The sequence below is a fragment of the Candida albicans genome, chromosome 5 (genome assembly GCF_000182965.3).
Source record: "Candida albicans SC5314 chromosome 5, complete sequence".
Taxonomy (NCBI): domain Eukaryota; kingdom Fungi; phylum Ascomycota; class Pichiomycetes; order Serinales; family Debaryomycetaceae; genus Candida; species Candida albicans.
Genome location: NC_032093.1, coordinates 595318 through 613492, shown reverse-complemented (window position 1 = coordinate 613492; position 18175 = coordinate 595318). Strand labels below are relative to the sequence as shown.

At 33.3% G+C, this 18175-nt stretch overlaps 8 protein-coding genes across 8 annotated transcripts; 2 read left to right on the top strand and 6 right to left on the bottom strand. All coding sequences in view use genetic code 12, as the record gives it.

Moving 5' to 3' along the window:
• Nucleotides 1–10: 10 nt before the first annotated feature.
• PEP12 (SNAP receptor) lies at nucleotides 11–841 on the bottom strand (the record flags this gene model as incomplete). Its single annotated transcript, XM_715507.2, has 1 exon — nucleotides 11–841. The coding sequence occupies one exon, from the start codon at nucleotides 839–841 to the stop codon at nucleotides 11–13; it is 831 nt and encodes a 276-aa protein (XP_720600.2).
• Nucleotides 842–1207: 366 nt separating this feature from the next.
• On the bottom strand, nucleotides 1208–2170 carry TRR1 (thioredoxin-disulfide reductase; the record flags this gene model as incomplete). Its single annotated transcript, XM_715505.2, has 1 exon — nucleotides 1208–2170. The coding sequence occupies one exon, from the start codon at nucleotides 2168–2170 to the stop codon at nucleotides 1208–1210; it is 963 nt and encodes a 320-aa protein (XP_720598.1).
• Nucleotides 2171–3191: 1021 nt separating this feature from the next.
• CTA7 (Cta7p) lies at nucleotides 3192–5696 on the bottom strand (the record flags this gene model as incomplete). Its single annotated transcript, XM_715503.2, has 1 exon — nucleotides 3192–5696. The coding sequence occupies one exon, from the start codon at nucleotides 5694–5696 to the stop codon at nucleotides 3192–3194; it is 2505 nt and encodes an 834-aa protein (XP_720596.2).
• A 660-nt stretch (nucleotides 5697–6356) lies between these two features.
• On the bottom strand, nucleotides 6357–7454 carry CAALFM_C502690WA (uncharacterized protein; the record flags this gene model as incomplete). Its single annotated transcript, XM_715502.2, has 1 exon — nucleotides 6357–7454. The coding sequence occupies one exon, from the start codon at nucleotides 7452–7454 to the stop codon at nucleotides 6357–6359; it is 1098 nt and encodes a 365-aa protein (XP_720595.2).
• A 322-nt stretch (nucleotides 7455–7776) lies between these two features.
• Nucleotides 7777–8751, bottom strand: CAALFM_C502680WA (uncharacterized protein; the record flags this gene model as incomplete). Its single annotated transcript, XM_715501.2, has 1 exon — nucleotides 7777–8751. One exon carries the CDS (start codon nucleotides 8749–8751, stop codon nucleotides 7777–7779), a length of 975 nt encoding a protein of 324 aa, XP_720594.2.
• Nucleotides 8752–9185: 434 nt separating this feature from the next.
• On the bottom strand, nucleotides 9186–10766 carry BUR2 (Bur2p; the record flags this gene model as incomplete). The annotated part of the gene is made up of 1 exon (XM_715499.2): nucleotides 9186–10766. One exon carries the CDS (start codon nucleotides 10764–10766, stop codon nucleotides 9186–9188), a length of 1581 nt encoding a protein of 526 aa, XP_720592.1.
• A 915-nt stretch (nucleotides 10767–11681) lies between these two features.
• CAALFM_C502660CA (uncharacterized protein) lies at nucleotides 11682–12689 on the top strand (the record flags this gene model as incomplete). Its single annotated transcript, XM_715498.2, has 1 exon — nucleotides 11682–12689. One exon carries the CDS (start codon nucleotides 11682–11684, stop codon nucleotides 12687–12689), a length of 1008 nt encoding a protein of 335 aa, XP_720591.1.
• A 2684-nt stretch (nucleotides 12690–15373) lies between these two features.
• On the top strand, nucleotides 15374–18031 carry IFH1 (Ifh1p; the record flags this gene model as incomplete). The annotated part of the gene is made up of 1 exon (XM_715497.2): nucleotides 15374–18031. One exon carries the CDS (start codon nucleotides 15374–15376, stop codon nucleotides 18029–18031), a length of 2658 nt encoding a protein of 885 aa, XP_720590.2.
• Nucleotides 18032–18175: the final 144 nt, after the last annotated feature.

Genomic DNA, 18175 nt, shown 5'->3' with positions numbered 1-18175 from the left:
CATTTATTTTCTAAAAAATCAACCCTATTAAAATTATAAATGATGCTATAGCAACAAGTATCATGAAGCAACATAACAATCTTCCACTAGATCTTTTTTGATATCTTTCTGCCCTACGAAGCTCATTTGATGCTTCTCTTGCATTGGAACTATAACTAAAAATATTATTCTCAATACTATCAATTTGAAATTGTTGTTCATTCACTATGGAGGACAAGTTACTGAAAATATCATTAATTTCTTGTGTGTCCTGTTGAATTTGATGTATTTCACGTTCACGCTCTTGAATAAGCAATGTTTGTTGTTCCAACTCTTCAGCATTAATGGGCTCATAAGTGATTTGAACCTGTTGTTGCAGTTGTTGAATGGATCCAGGTTCTGTCTCCAGTAAGTTGGTCCCGTCTTCGGGCAACTGGGTCGTTTGACATAATTCAAATCTCTTTTGAAAATTATTGAAATTAGCCAAACTGTCTCTTATTAGTTTTATTTGGATCGCTTCCTTTTGTTTGAGATAGTTTATTGTTTCCACGTCCTCGTGTTCTCGTTCTGTTGTCACTATAGATGCATTCAACAGTTTAACAAACTTATTCACTTTTTTAAATGCATCGGTGGTTTTTCTAAACTGGCCACTTAAACTTTCAGACAAACTAGTATCGGTTTTATCCTTTTCGAATTTTGCTAAATCCAGACGTATAGATGATAAGAGTTCCGAATTGATATAATGTAACTGCTTCTCTATGCTTGTGGATAAACTGTCAAATTCCGGATAGTCTTTGTATCTATGGGAATCATTTGTAGCTGTTCTTTCTAAATCTTCACTAAATGGGGTATTAAAAGACATGATATAGACGATGGTTGGCTATAGAAGTTGGGGATAGTTCACACCAAATATTGCTTCTGATCAACAAATAAATGTGACCACAGGTACAACTGTCAAGTATTCGTCTGGAAGAGTCGTGTAATCTTATCAATATTTTTGTGCGATAGCATCAACGACATTCCTCAAATTCTACAGATCTTTTACGACAGCCCCATCATACCAAAAGAGCACTGCTTTTGAAGAGAGTTAAACATCGCCAAATAAACTTACTTGTCTAATAGTGTGAACTGAAATCTATAAATATTTATATGTATGTAAATGAAAACAAAACTATGTAAAACTCAATTCTACCAAATTGTATTGTTCAAAAGTATACTCTTGAAAAATCTAAGCTTCTTGTTCGGAAATGAATTTTTCACATTCCAAAGCAGCCATACATCCACTACCAGCAGAAGTAATGGCTTGTCTATAAATTTTATCTTGAACATCACCAGCTGCAAACACACCTTCAATGGAAGTAGAAGCTGTTCCTGGAGTGGTTTGAATGTAACCAGCTTCGTCGGTCTTGAGTTGGTCAGCAAAAATCTTGGTGGCTGGGATGTGACCAATGGCGTAGAATAACCCATTGACTTGTAAATCTTTTTCTTCCTTGGTTTTGTTGTTGACAATTCTTAATGATTTCAATAATTTACCATCACCTTTAGCTTCCAAAGCTTCAGTGTTCCATAATACTTCAATTTTTTCATTGTTGGTAACTCTCTTTTGCATAATTGTCGAAGCTCTTAAAACGTCTCTTCTAACCAATAAAAACACTTTAGAAGCATATTTAGTCAAGAAAATGGCTTCTTCACAAGCTGAATCACCACCACCAATCACAGCTAATGGGTTGTTTCTGAAAATTGGAACAGCGCCGTCACAAACAGCACAGGCAGAAATACCTTGTTGCCAATAAGTGTCTTCCCCTGGTAAATGCATTCTCTTGGCAGAGGCACCAGTAGCAATGATAACGGCATCAGTAGTGATTGGTTCTGCATCTTCATTCCATTCAGTCCATAATTTAAAAGGTCTTTTAGAGAAATCAACTTTGGAGATGGTTTCAGTGATGATTTCAGTACCAAATCTTTGTGATTGTTCCTTCATTTTTTCCATCAATTCAGATCCTCCAATACCATTTGGGAAACCTGGGAAATTTTCAATATCAGTGGTAGTAGTCAATTGACCACCAGCAGCAATACCATTAGCCAACATACCTTCGTATAAAGTTGGTTTAATTTCTGCTCTGGCCAAGTAAATAGCAGCAGTGTGGGCAGCTGGACCGGATCCAATAATAGTGACTTTGTGGTGTACCATTGTTTAAAAAAATTATGTATTATATATATGTGTGAAATTGTTTCTTTATAAAAGATGTTGATATCAGTAATGATAAAAGAATTTAGCTTTTTTGGAAGAAGAAAAATTATCCGGTGGTGGGAAAATGTGGAAACTTATATATATTTGACAATTGAAATTGGTGTTTCTTTTTTTTTTTTTCTTGGGTTGGCTGGTGGGTGGGAAACTGGTTACCAATTGATTTGTCATATGAAAGAAATGGTACTACCATAAAAGTTGTCGTTCTAAGTCGCGGCCTAAAGTTTTTTTTTTTTCTCTCGCTCTTTTTCGATATTTGCTGACAAAATCAATTGTTCGGTCTAGAACATCATTTTTCTCTGTCATTAAACTTCAACGGATTAATAATCCGTTTAACTTGGCCCCTCGTTTATTTGTCACACACATACACACACACACACACAAGCCTATATCTTCTTCTTCTGAACTTGGTCTTATATTTACAATATCGTATCGTTTTTTCTTTCTGATTACGTGAAATCTAGACTAACTTACGAGTCCAAATTATGGGATTATAGATTAGATCTGTCTCTCTTCCTGCTACCTTGTTCATGCACGCTAATCAAAAGAAATACAAAAAAAGGAAAAACTAATCACGCCATTGGCAAAAAACCCAAGTCTTTTTGGAAAGCGATTACTAACCAAATGTATTGGCCATCTTCTTTTGTAAGTTCTAGTTCTCTTCGAGCTGCATCTTAGAATTACATTACCATTTAAAGAACTTCTTTAAGCAAAACCGATTTCGGCGCACAAAATGTAGTAGCTACCAAGTACCGAGGAACTGATAGCATGGTTCCTTTTTTTTTGCAGGCACTACCACCACATTACTCTCTGGATGTAAGATATCCATGACTAAAGTGTTCTATATAGAAAAACTGTAGATGTTCGATTTACCAGTATGAGCTACGCATAACTCGTAAACAAAAACTATATTCTTGGTGAATTAAATACTAGTAATACAATAATATTCTAACTGCGTAAGGAACTAAAAATCAATGTTGAAGTCTGTCCATTGATCAAACCATTGGATATTTCCAAGTAAATTGTCAATTTCCGCTGAACTATAAGTATCAACTGGCTCAATAGATTGTACATTTGATGTTGAATCAGAATTGACACTAACTGGAGAATCAACATCATTTGTAATCAGTTGACGAATCTCGCTGCTTCTATGTAAATGTTTTTCAAACACTTGATTAAATTCATTTGTTTTTGGTTGTGTTGATTTTCCTTCGACGGATTCTGAAGCAATACCTAATTGAGTGAAAGTTTGTTTATTAACATCAGACGAACCATGATCAACTCCAATGCTATTCAAAACACCAATATCTTCTTGTAATCTCAATGTCAAAATCCTATTAGCCATTTTCAATGCCCATATACATTCTCTGACCATTTTAAATCTCTCTCTGAACACCAACTTATTCTGTTCGTTTCTAATGGGGGATTTACGTAGTATGGTCAATAATCGCATGGCATTTTTCAAAACCTCACGAGCTTGTTCAACAAAAGCACCACCATTAATCAACGTGATAGCATTGACCCCAACATTAAACAACAAAAGTAAAACAGAATACCATGGGGTGTACAATAATCCTGCCTTGTTGGTTTTGTCTAAAACTTCAATAACTCCATTACAAGCATCAATCACCATTTCAACTTTTAATCCATGACTTGCAATTCTTCTCCCAATATAATTAAATAAAATCTTGCTATGAATACAAAGGACCAAATCATAATAATGCAATTTCACTTGTGCTTTGACCAACGAACTGGAATCATTCTTTTTGTTAAAAAACAAGTCGTTTCGGAACCCATTTGCATTAAACCACTCGTGCAATTTGACCAATTCTGCGTTAACTTGTTGATATTTGATTAAATGAGGATTATCTGTAGCTGCAGTATGAACAAAATTAGAGACTCGTGCAATGTGGATTAATCCCAATGCCGGCAAAGTCAACCAATCATCTTTTTCTGTTTCATGTTTAAAATCATAACTAGGGAATTCATTATTAAAATCTTCATCTCTAATACCACAATACCGTCCCGTCTGCAACCCAAATACACGATCAAAAGTAAATACACACCAAAATATTCTCTTTGCCTTTAATCGTTCATAAGCTGTCGATGAATAAAATTTGGCGTTGTCATGGGCAAATCCAAGACCCATAGATTTAACCATATCCATAGCTTGTCCCAATGCATGAGAACATGATGTTTGTCTATGTGTCACTCTTAGATAAAGTGTAATCAACAACCAACCTTGTATCAATTCAAATGATTCCCATTCAAAACTAAGTATGGAGATGACTTTATAACCGTATTTGAAAAGTTTTTCTTCGAGTTGTAACATTTCAATACTAGGGTTTTTCGGTTTCAGAATTTCACTAAACCTTATTGCTAAGGCATAAACAAGATAAAGCATGGCACTAAATAATCTTGTTTGATTACCTTTTGAATCATGATCGTCTTTATGCAACATTATTTGATCTCTAAGTACCTTTTCATATGCCACAATTTGCTCTTTGAACACAGTTTCATGAAGAATAGCAAACAACGGGTTGATCTCTTCAAAATAATATTGAGTTAAAAATTTGGAATCAAGTTTAGCACCAAGATCAGGCAAAGGAGGTAACTCTTCACTTGAAACATATTTAACACCAGACATGTTCCAACCAAAATATTGGTATCGGGGAAGAGTAACTAACTGTTTCAGTTCTTCAGATAAATTAGAATACATTGATCGGCATAATTCAGCAATAAGTAAATTTTGATGCCGTCTGGAAAATCTCCATTTTGAACTGGTACAAAACAATGTTTCAGTGACAAATTCACTTTCGGGTTCATTTGAAAGTGGAGTTTTGAAAGTGTCTGTTGAGGTATTTGTTAATAAACTTTCAAGATAATGTACTCTATTTTCCAAATGATTAATGTATTCCTGTTGGTCGTCTTTTTTAACTTCGGGTAATCCAAATGGTTCAGCATATTTGGCACGTTTTGGTTCTGGTAATTCAATACCTTTTGTTCTTTTTTGAAATACCTTGTTACTAAAAGTGCACTCTTTTGCCTGTTTTAAACAAGTGGCACAGGGACACTCTCCTGAACATTTGATTTTGTGGCTACGACAACGGTCACAGGCTTTAACAACCCTCATACGTTGTTTTGAAGCACCATTTTGGTCAGGTGTGTGAGTGGTACTTGTTGTAACTGGTGAATGTGTTACCGCCGGTATGGGTGATGGTGATGATGCTTGTGGTTGTGGTTGTGGTTGTGGTTGTGGCTGTGACGAGGCTTGGTTAAGAACTGGGTATTGCTGAATTGGATGTAATTGTTGTATTGGTTGAGAATATCCATACTGGGTTGATGGTGGTGGACCTTGAGGCTGAGTATGGTGAGCAGTGCCTCCAAACGAAGAAGTTAAATGGGATGGGATTGGTCCTGGTGGAGACGGTTGATATTGTGCATGGAGATGTTCTCTTGCTGTACCCATTGAACCTAATGTTGCTGCTGCTGAACTTTCTTCAGATTCTGCTTTAGTATTGATTTTGGTCTTCATATCTTTTTCGTCCTTAGATGTTTCTGGCGATGTGGTTGAATGTGAGATATTATCTCTAGATGTTTGTGATGTAGTAGTAGTAGTAGTAGGGGTGTTGCTCATAACCCTTCAGTGGCAAAATTGAAATTTTTAGTATTTATGTGATGTTCTTGATCAATCGATCTCAAACTGATTATGATAGCCAAATGGAATGTTTGATTCAACGGAGTGGTGTGTAGCACTTTTAATGTATCATAGATGTGTTGTACAAAAGTTTGACACTCGTGCGACTCCGATCAAAGACGAAAAAAAAACGGTTCGACAAATTTGGTCGTGTAAAAGGCTGGAAAATGGAATTAATAGAGAAGGTCAATAATGATTACTCATACAGTATTTATGCAAGTGAACAATAAAGTGATGGTGTAGGTGGTATTATACGGTACACATTTTTGGTTTGTATCCTTTTTGAGTATAATGATTGTTTACTTAATAGAGGGATAGCTTTGGTAAGTAGATATTGGGTGATATTACCACAGCCGTTTTATACACTAAATAATGGTATAAATGACCCTATTAACACTGGGCCAAATAGTAACTAGCTTAGCTCAGCTTAGCTTAGCTTGTCAAATCAAAGACAATTTTCTTAACTTTATGTTTATCAAACATATCAAATGCTTCTTTACTATCCTCTAATTTAGCTTTATAATCAATAAAACTTGCCAAATCACCTTTCATCTCTTCAAAAATAGCCAAAGATTCAGGAAATAATGACCATGAATGACATCTTCCAAATGACATATTAATATTCTTCAAATAGACATCTAATCCATTAAATGGGAAAGGTTCGTGGCCCATTCCAATCGACGAAATAAACCCATTTCTTCGAACGGCGTCAAATGATGTTTTATGGGCAGCAGCAGATCCCACTACTTCTAAAACAGCATCAAACCCAACACCATCAGTTTCTTCAGTGATGTATTTCTTTATACCATCGGGTTCAGTTTCAAAATTTATCACTTCAGTTGCGCCTAATCTTTTAGCCTCTTCTAATCTAGATGGAACATTGTCGACAACGACAACTTTACCAAATCCAAAATATTTCAAAATTCTCAAGGCACATAATCCAACGGGACCAGCCCCTAATTGTAATATTGTCGTTTCTTCAAATGATTGAGGTTTGATCCCTTCTGCAGCTGAAATTGAAAGAAAATCTTTGATTTTTTTCACCCCATAATAACCAGTAGTGAAAATATCTGCCATAAGCACATAAACTGAATCATCAACATCGTCATTGGAATTTGTGGTTGATGGTTTTTTGGTTAAAGTTGTTTCTGCATATGGCACACGAACATATTCCGCTTGTCCCCCATCTAAACCAACTTTCCCAAATGTATTGGTAACATTACATTGTCCAGAATATCCATGTTTACAATACCAACATTCACCACATTCAATTGAAAAATTACTAATTACATCATCACCAATGGAGAATTTTGTAATATTATCACCAGTAGCGACCACGGTACCAACGAATTCGTGTCCTATAATTGTACCCACGGGACCTTTGATATGACCACGATAACTATGGAGATCTGTACCACATAATCCAGAGTATCTAACTTTGACAATAACATCTTTGGGATCTTTGATCTTTGGTGTTGGTCTTTCTTCGGTTCTAACATCATAAGGGGCATAGAAGACAATTGCCTTCATTGAAGCTGGAATTGGCATATTTGGTGGTGTGGTTAAAGGATTAAGATCAATATAAGATAGAAGCAGAAGCAAATAATTTGTAATTTGAAAAAAAAAAAAAAARAAAAAGATGGGAGGGGAGTTGGCCAGTGGTATTTATATGGGTTGGGTTTATCTCATGAGGGAACGGGAATAAAAAGCGAAATTGTGTGGGGGCAGAGAGAGGAATATGGTGGTGCGGGTTCACCTATTTTTTTTATGCAGTTTCGTTTCCATCCGAGTCACCTCGGTTAACGACACATTCATGGCCAAAATAGGCTTTTATATATTCTATAAATCACCATTATAATATAAATTTAAATAAACTATTCCACAATATATCCCTAAGTCCTTGAAACACCTGTTTATAACCCATAAATCTATTTATTAGGTTATAACTGACAAACAATAAAATATTCAAGCAGATAATATCACCAATTAGTGCATAACTAATGTACATCCAAAGGGTAATTAATTTCAATCCAGTTGATCCTAAAGCTGGGAAATATTCCTGAAATACACTGGAAAGTTTAAACACTAATGTATTGGTCAAAATTTTACAGCTTGTAGTTGTTGCTGATGATGATGATGATGTTGTTGTTGTTGTTGATCCTGTTGAATTTGGAGCATAAGTGATGCATTCGACATTTATTAATGATGCCAATAAGTTTTGGTACGCTAATTTTATTACTTGGAAACTTGACAAATTACTATACTCATCATATTGTAAAAAGTAAAAAACATTTCGCAGATGACGTTCAAGTAAAACGCATTGATCCAATATATCTTTTGAATCTCTTAAAATATATGTGAACATATCACGGATAAAATTATCAGAAAATGTAATGACATCACAAAACACAAATAATCTCCTCACCACTCCTTGGAAATAAACTCCTGATCCAATTATAAATGTTGTGAATCTGAGAGCTCGAACTGTCATTATCACAGCACTAGTTATAGCATCTATTGTACGTGCCCAAAATGCTCTCCATGAAAAATCTCTCCACATTTGATCAAAATTCAAAATTATAAATGGAATATGACTGAATATCCAATGAACATGATAATAACGTGGTTGTTGTTGTTGTTGTTGTTGTTGTTGTTGTTGTTGTTGGCTGAGGTATAAATCTCCTTGGGCCATTATGTTATTTAGTTGTTGTTCTCTCTCTCCAGGAGGTAAATGTTCTAAATATCTCTGAAGTTGTGTCCTATGGAATATTTCCATAAATGAAGCATCCAAGTCTCTGAATATGTCAATATCAATATTAGGGTCCATGGTTAAAAAGCGGGGAGTAGTAGTAGTAGTAGGGAGTTTGCAAAGGGGTAACAAATATATTAATATTCCATATATGAAACTACTCGTAGTGGCAAATGGTATCACCTATTATTTATAAATGAGAATATTTTAAAAAAAAATATTTGGGAAAGAAAGTTGTAATAATGGACAAGTGTAAAAAGAAGAAGTAATCACACTTCTGAATGGTTGATGATGATTATGATCTCTTTCATCTGGAGTCACACGCACGCACGCACGCACCACCACAACAAGTTGTAAAAAGAAAAAAAAAACAATTGTAACCAATTAGCACTACCTCGGACATTAAATCACCTAAAATCGCAAATGTTAAAAGTTGTATTATATGTGGGTTGCGATTCGGTCGATTGTTCAGCCGTTTTAGTATACCTTACCTTTTTCTCTATAAATATCAACTATTCAACTTTTGCTATTTTACTACTAGGTGAGTCTACATTAGTGTCATTTGAATCTTGTTCAAGAACTCTTTTTTCTCCAATAGAATTTTCGTTTGTGCCGTTGGTTGAATCATGTACATCAGCAGCAGGTTTGTCGGTAGTGGTACCATTGTTTGGTGTAGAAATCTTTTCAGAATCAAGTATCTTTTCTAATTCTTCATTTTTGGTATCTTTTCCTTGTTCTAACTGGTTAGATGTGTATCCAGTGTCATCACTATTGCTATTACTATTTTTTACGTCGGGGTTCTTTTCAGCCATAATCTCATTGTTAGATTTCGTGATTTCAGATTTTGTTACATTGCTTTCTGTATCTGGCACTTTATTCTCGGCAGCGATAGTGCTTCTTTCTTGTGTATGGTCATCTTGTGTTTCACTTTTGTTTATCTCCTTTGCTTCCTTCTTTTCAATCACATCTACTTTATTATCTTGACTTTTGGGGTCCGTGTTTGTGCTGTTTGTTGTATGACCGTTTTCAATCTTCTCTGTAGCATTGTTTCCCTCGCCTTGGTTATCCTCTGGCTTTTTCTCTTTGGTTGTGGTTTCATTTTCATGTTGTTGTGGTTGTGGTTGTGGTTGTGGTTGTGGTTGCTTGAGATCTCCTTGTTTAGCAATTTCATGAAATGTTCTTGATCTTATATCTAACAATCGTTTCGCACTTGCTTTATTACTGATAATATGAGGATCATCTTGAGAAAATTTCAATAAGTTTTTGATAAAATGAAAGCATTTCAAACAAGTTTCTGAATCAGTATCCAAAAATCTGTATAGAAATGCAGTTGGAATATTCAATTTTTCATCAATGATTTTCTTACCTTCTAGAATTGTTATAATTAAACATGTTCCAAACATTATATTCATTTCGTAACACAAAATAACTGGTAAACTAGATAAAGATTCAATTAAAGATGTTGTCATTTTCAAAATATCTAATTTATGAGTACTAAATAATTTCACCAGTTCGTCTTCTTGATCCAAAAGCATAAAATTTTTAAAAATATGATCTCTTATTTCATAAGGTAGAGTCAAATTCAAATCAAAATTCAATTTTCGTAACATCAATTCTTCTCGAAATAATAATTGATCTTTCCATCGCCAATACATTTCACTTTGTTCATCGATGGGTTTAGCATTTGGTGGTAGTTTGACATTACACGAAAGTAATGCCACTTTATCAGGAGTTCGATAATTATCATTCAATTTACATGAAATGGTGAGGGCAGCTGAAACAACATAATATTTTGATTGAGAAATCGGCACTCGCATATAAAATCGATGTAAATATATTGTTGCTGCTAAAATTGTTCTACCATCAACTTTTAATTTTTGTCCTAATCGAATTAAAAAATCATGCATCGATTCCTTATTTTTCAACTCTTGACTAATTGTTAGTTTTTGATGTCGAGTCGGTGAATTATTGATCACGGCATCTTCAGAAAATATCCATGTTTTGTTTAATGATTTTAATTGTGGTAATAAAAACTTGTCATCTTCAAATGACCTCGTTATGCTGTTGTTTGTCTTTGTGATGGTCGATGTCATATAAGAAAGCTGTTGAACTGACTAGGGTTTCTCTATATATAATGTGTGTGGGTTGAAAACTATTCTTGACCTTTGTTGATAAATTGAGCAAAGAAAAAAAACAAAAGGAATCTTTCAAATAAAAAGAGAAAGAAAAAGAAAGGAAAATGGTTTTTTGCAATTGTCCATGGTACACACTTTTTTTTGCATATACACCAAGAAGATAATGATAGGATTGATACTATATATATATATATATATATATAATGTTGTGTGTTTTAATTTCATTTGAGTTAAGAGTATTGAATGATTCAAGAATAATATTCTGGTTTCATGAGTTTGCTTGCTATAAAATATTCGAGAAAGAATTAACAATACAAGTATTTTCATAAAGAATTGGTGAGAAACATGCGATCAAATTTTATAAGAACTTCATTCTTAAACAGCTGAAACACGGAATAACAAGCTACCTTTCACGGTTCACATACAGTTACGTTGATACAGAAGGAACATTTGTTGTAATCCAGATATACGCTTACAATTACTGAACAAAACATTTTCTTTCTCGATGCCACTTGAATAAATTCTTTGCCAAACACAACGAAACTTCAGAAAATATAGCAGTACTTTTTCATATCAAATCAAAAACATTTGCCTTAAGGTATTCATTGATCTATTTAAAGTATACCTCGATCATAATAGTTGGTTTTCATGTTATTTTTGCAGCTTATTTAATCAATTATACTATATAATTTTTCAACATCCTGTATATTAACCACAGCCATATATTGAAAAAAAATTTTTTGTTTTCTTGGTGTTATTAAAAAAAATTTTTCTTTCATTTTGTTCAAAATCGATACCAACGAACAAAGTCAGACCCACCAACTCAACTCAACTAATTAACCACAACAATAATTAACATCATCATCAWYMATCATGTCACAAACAAATTCATTTATGCATTTAGTGAGACCAAATGTTATAGCACCAGCTGCTGGATCTGCCAATGGACCAGCTAGTATAAAGATTCATGCACCAGCAATGTTGACAATTTTAGAAATCATTTCACAACAAGTTTTAAATAAACGAATCATTGGGACATTATTAGGATCTCGATCCGATGATGGATTAGAAATGGAAATTAAGGATGGATTTATGGTTCCTATTAATGAAACTGGGGATTCTATTGCCATTGAAGATCAAGTTCATAAATCATTATATCAATTATATAAAAAAGCTCATCCTAAAGAAACTGTTTTAGGATGGTTTGGAAGTTCTAATCAAATCGATGATATTACTAGTTTAATCCATGATTTTTATTCAAAGGGGGTTGATAGAGCATTCCCATTCCCTGCCATATATTTAAATGTTGAATTTTTAAATGAAAAAAATCAAGTTATTGAACCTAAAATTACAACTTATATTGGTGCTGCTGTTGGTAAACCAGTTAGTAATACTCAACAAATTGGTTGGAAAACAACTAATGTCAATAATTCATACATTTTCACTCCTATTCCTAATGAAGTTATAAATGCCACCATTACTGAAAAGATTGCCTTTAAAACTTTGATTGATCAAAAAATTAACCAACAAAATGATAATACCAACACCAATACCAATAATAACAATGGCAACAATAATAATACCGATGATTTATCATATTTGAGTCAACAATTGAATAAAGCCACCGATAATGTTGGCCAATTGTTATCATACATTGAAAACAATGGTAATAAAGATCAAGATATTGATTTATTAAGATTATTGAGTAATCAATTATTGAATAAACCAGCTATTTTGACCAACTTACCTGAATTGGAAAAATTATTTAAAGATCACAACCAAGATGTTATCATGATTGAGTACTTGACTAAAGCCGTTAAAGATCAAATTGAATTAAGTGCTAGATTGACTGCTTCTGCTGAAGCCGATAAAGCTCGTTAAAGACAAGAGATAACACGGGGAAGTAGAGGTTATATAGATTGTTGGTAGGTGGGAGTGAAAAATCAAGTATAGTAGTTTTATCAAAGCAGTAATTGTTCTGTAATATATATACAGAAGATGTTTTGAGTGTTATTATTACTTTGTATATTAGGTATAATTGATTGCATTTTATATATATATATATATGTACAAATTTTTGTAATTTATTTATAAAGTAGATGCAACTGATTTATTTATTACTACTAAATTAAACCTCCAAGAATGAGCTACCAGTAACTATCTGAAATCATCAAAAGATAGACGACACCTATCTCTTCCCCCCCCCTATCTTTTCCTTTCTTTCTTGTGTTAAATATAAATCTAACAAGTCTTGTGCTCATCTCATACCAAGATACGCAATAAGTCGTGTGCCATTACTTTTTCCTTTCTTCTTTTCAACGCAATTCTTGGGCCCATGCATTGTCTAGTTTACTTTTGTGTAATTTGTATGTATGGATTTTGCATAATGTTTGAGTTAGAATGAAATTCTATATTTGCAAGTGTGGATTCAAATAGGGGTGCATTTATACTTGATGAGGAGAAGATTTACTAAAGAGGAAAGTGTATTTGAAAAAAAAAAGAGAGGAGAAGTAACTACAAATCTAGTAAAAGTGAAAGAAGAAGTCGTTGGGTTGGTGTTGAGTGATGATGAGAGGGGTGGTAGTAATGGTGGTGGTGGGGCGTTGTTATTGTCATTGTTGACATTTGATTTTTGAAAAATTTGAAAAATTGTCAATCAAGATTTACTATTATGTATTAAGAAGTGAAATATCCCTAAATCTTGAATACACACGATCAGGGGAGAATCTGTTGTTGTTATCTACACTATTCTTTACTTTAGCCATTGAAATATGGCTTTACTGTCAACGTTCTTTTACTACTAAATAATGCCATATTATTTATTTCATACTCCAAATCTAATTGGAGAGAGGTAGGACGTGAGGGTGGCAATTCATCTGAGATGTCTAAATTCATCTCCGTGGATACTAAAAATTTGCCACAATTTCAAAAAAAAAAAAAAACAGGGAAGAAATTAAAATCAACCAATTATAAACGAAGTAACTATTGTGAGTTCAAACAAATATACATATATACTCTTACACTCTTGTACTCTTCTATTGTTTTTTGGTTGTTTGTTTTGTGATATCTTGCTCATCTCTTACGCATATTGTAACATGCAAGACAAGAACAAAACTAAAAAAGAAAAAAAAAAACATAACACAACCACAGAAGTAAAGGGGGGTGTGGAGGCTAGGAGATCAAGATGAGGAAGATACAAAGAAAGTGAAGATAATGAAGAGGGGGGGGGGATGGAATGAAACAAGATATAAGTATGTACACAGTATTAATATAAATTATGTATACCTTTTGTATTTAGATGAAGGTTACATTTTAGTTTATTATCAATAAGCCTCAGTTATGGTTAGAAAGAAAAAGATAAATAAAATGATCTGTAGAAAATACATATAATACTTGTAGTTGATAAGATTAATTTAGGTCAAACGATGGATAATGAGAGAGAGAGAGAGAGAGGGAAATCAAAAAAAGGGCATCGGAAATTGAAATTCCCATCGTTGCCCTGCGAGTTGGCCAACCGATGGATTGACCGACTGGACTGACCAACTGGACTGACCGACCGACCGACCGACTAACAAAATAAACTTGATTTGACAGCGGAGAAAGAAAGAAAGAAAGTTTAATGAATTAAATAATTTAGCTCATCTTAATTATATTGTTTAATATTATTGTGTGTGTGTAGTGGTAGTGATGAGAAATATACAACCACCACCACCCAACCCAAGACCAGGGAAAAAAAGGTTTAAATTATAAAAACTAAATTAAATTTCCCTCAAAACAAAAAAATCAAGAAAGAAGGAAAATTTTTTTTTTTTGTATTTTGGGCTGCCCATCTTTTTAAAAAGGATTCCTTAATTTTTTTTTTTTCTTTTTTACAACCAAAATACAACCAACCTTTTATTCATTCAACTTACAAGGAGAATATCTGAATATATCTTTTACATTATTGATTATCATTATTCTATATTCACCCCCTTTTTTTTTKTTTTTTTGTTTTCAAAACATTACGTTCGAGTCTTATCAATCTATAGTTGGATATAAAGTAACATCTAACTTTCTTATCAAGGATTCTCATATTCATATATAAATATTTTGTATTTATTTTTTTTGATAATCCATCGACAAATCCACTACAATTCAAATCAATAAATCGATCAAGAAGAATTTCCTTTTATTTATAATAATCACTTATAATTAAAAAGGAGTATATTCAATAATCTTGTATCTATTTTTTTTAGTGTTTTTTTTTTTTTGCTTAAAAAAAATTGCAGATTATGTATAATTCTAGAAATAATACTAAAAATCCATTCATATTTACTTATTTTACAAATCATTTCATTATAGCAATTTAAATCGATATAATAAACAGAGAGAGAAAGAAAGAAAGAGAGAAATAGAGAAAGAGAGAAAACTAGTATAAATTTGAACTAATATCAACAAAGTATAACATTTACAAAAGAGGAGTGATATCTAGTTTTATATATTCACAAGGCATTTTTAATTTTAATTTTAATTTTAATTTATTTTAGTACGGTATTTTTTCTTTTCCATTTTTACGATAGACAATAATGGGTTATAAAAATAGTGATAACACTAATAACAAATTTTCCAGAAAATCAATGTCACCTTCCCTCACTGGTGGGAAGGGGAGGAAAACAGTTGGGAAGAAAGTGAAAAAAACCATTCCTAGAAAAACTGTCAACTGGTCTAGCTACGATGTTAATTCAGATAGTAATGAAGACAGTGATGAAGAAAGCGAAAACGAAAATGATAGCGATAACGACGATGAAGATGATGATGAAACTGAACATCATCATCTTGATGGGTTATATTCATTAATGGGGAAAAGACCACATGATTCAAGTAGTAATGGCGATGACGACGACGATGATGACGATGATAACGATAATAAAAACATTTTCAGTTCAACTTCATCAGATGGGGACTCCGATGAGGCTATGTTTAGTTCTTCGGATGATGATTCTGACGTTGATTTTGTTAAATTACAGGCACAACAAAAGGCACATGCGTTGAAAATAGCCAAAGCCAGAAAAGGATTGAAAAGCAAACCAAAGAATGAAAGTAATGATAATGCGATTGCGTCGAGTTCTGAGTCGGAATCTAACTCTGAATCAGATAACGAAGATGATGATGATGATGTTGTCAGTTTAAAAAAATTGAAACCAAGAAAGAAGAGTTTTCTTAAATATGGTAGGAGAAGATCTGATGCAGTTCTTCCCGATATTAATTTTAAATTTGAATTTGATACTGGTGAGAATGATGAATTAGAAGCTGGTAATCAAGAAACACATATTAAAGAGCCAGAAGAAGAAGATATTGGTGAAGAAGTGGATTACTCACCGGAAAATCCTGTCGACTCAAACAATGTTCCTTCTTTGGAATTTGAATTTGATCATCATTTGATTGAAGTACCCAAAATAAATGAAGAAGAGTTGAATTCAGATGAAGATTATGAAATTGATGATAATGAGTTGCTAGCAACATTACAAGCTGAAAATGATGCAGAGGAGTTTTTACCTCCAATTACAAAAGGAAATAGCCAACCCCAGCGCAATGATTCACTTATCTCTTCTACTATTGAAGAAGAAGAAAACGACAACGACAACGAAGAAGCAAGCAAAGGAGGAGATGGTGATGATGATGATGATGACGACGACGACGAAAATGATCCATTTTTGAAAGAAGAAGAGAAGTATCTTGTTAATGAATTTGAAACTAATGGGTTTGATGAAAATGAAGAAGACGAAGATGAAGATGATTTGCATACTTTTGATAGTGATTTCTCAACTACTAATCGCATTGTCAATTCTTTTAAAGGTATCGGAGAAGATCGTAGTAAACCCATTGTCAAATATGAAAGTAGTGTTTCTGGTGGTAGTGATTACGACGAAGATGATTATATTGATTTGATCAACTTTGATGTTCCCTTATTTGACGATAAAAATGGGCATCTTGATGGTGGCAAGAAAAATAGTCATCACAAGGGAAATACTGATAAGTTGAAAAAAGATAAAGTAAAGCAAAGAGCCAACAGTAACCACAATAGTGACGAAGATGATGATTCTTATTTATGGAATTATTTTTTCAGTTCTGATAATGATTCATCGAGTGAAGAAACTGACGATAAAAACAATTCCAAAACAGTCAACAAAAGTAGAAAGAATAAAAAGAACAAGAAGGCTTTGACTAATAATGCAATTACTGGAGCTGACGAATTATTTGAACAAATTGAAAATGATAATACATTCAAGAGCAAAAGCAAGTCTAATCACCATGGCAATTCACTTTACAAGGCATATAGTGATTCACCAATGACTATCCAGGATCTTGAGGCTGAAATTAGAGCAGGGGCTGATGACGATGACGATGACGATGATGATTATGATAGTAGTGAATCTACTGATGTTGATGAAAGTTTACCAAAATCATCGTCAAATAATAGTTTGGTTGGATCTTCCAAAAAAGCTACCGAGGTGTTATCTTCAAAAACCGCTGATTATAGACCACCTAAATTGGGTTCATGGGTTACTGTTGATTGTAAACCATTTGGAGTAATTGATGGATTATCTACCAGAACATTACAATTGAATAAATCACAGGAGCCAAGAAGTGCTGCTCAAAGTGGTACTTCTCATTCTACTAGTATAGTGAATTCATCTAATGGATCTGGTCTAGGTCTACCGACAACTTCAATCGCATCATCACTTGCTGCTAATCCACGTAAAAGTATAGTGGTTGGACCAACAAATGTACCATCACTGATGATATCATCTGACGATCTGGCATTGGGATTAGATGAGTTATTAAATGTGAGTGAATTGGACAATGATGATGAAAATGATGTCAAAATATGGCGAGATTTCAATAATAATCAAAATAAGAAAAAGATCCCCTTGGGTGCATTTAGAAACAAATCAGTGCTATATAATAACCACATATATCAAGATGATCAACATCACCATCTCCATCGTCGTAATTCAAATGCCGACAAGAAGTTTAATGGCAGTGGTCACATAAAGAAACAACAACCTATACGTCGTCAAAGTCAATCTAAAATTGAAAGACGTCGAGCATCAATTGTTGAAGCAGTTTCTCAAGGTTATCGACCAACTAAATCAGGATTATTTAGTGAAACGGCATTGGCTGATGTTGAAGAATTGTTAGGAGATGATCGTGATTTGATGGAATTGATCCAAGGTTTATAATTGGGAGTCAAGAGTTTTGGTTTTTTATTATTTTTTTAATTAGGGATTAGGAATTTTTTGGAATTTGGTTTTATTATCCTGGTAGTTTTGAATTTTTTTTTTTTATTATTATAAATCTATTTTTGAAGGAAAAGGAAAAGGAAG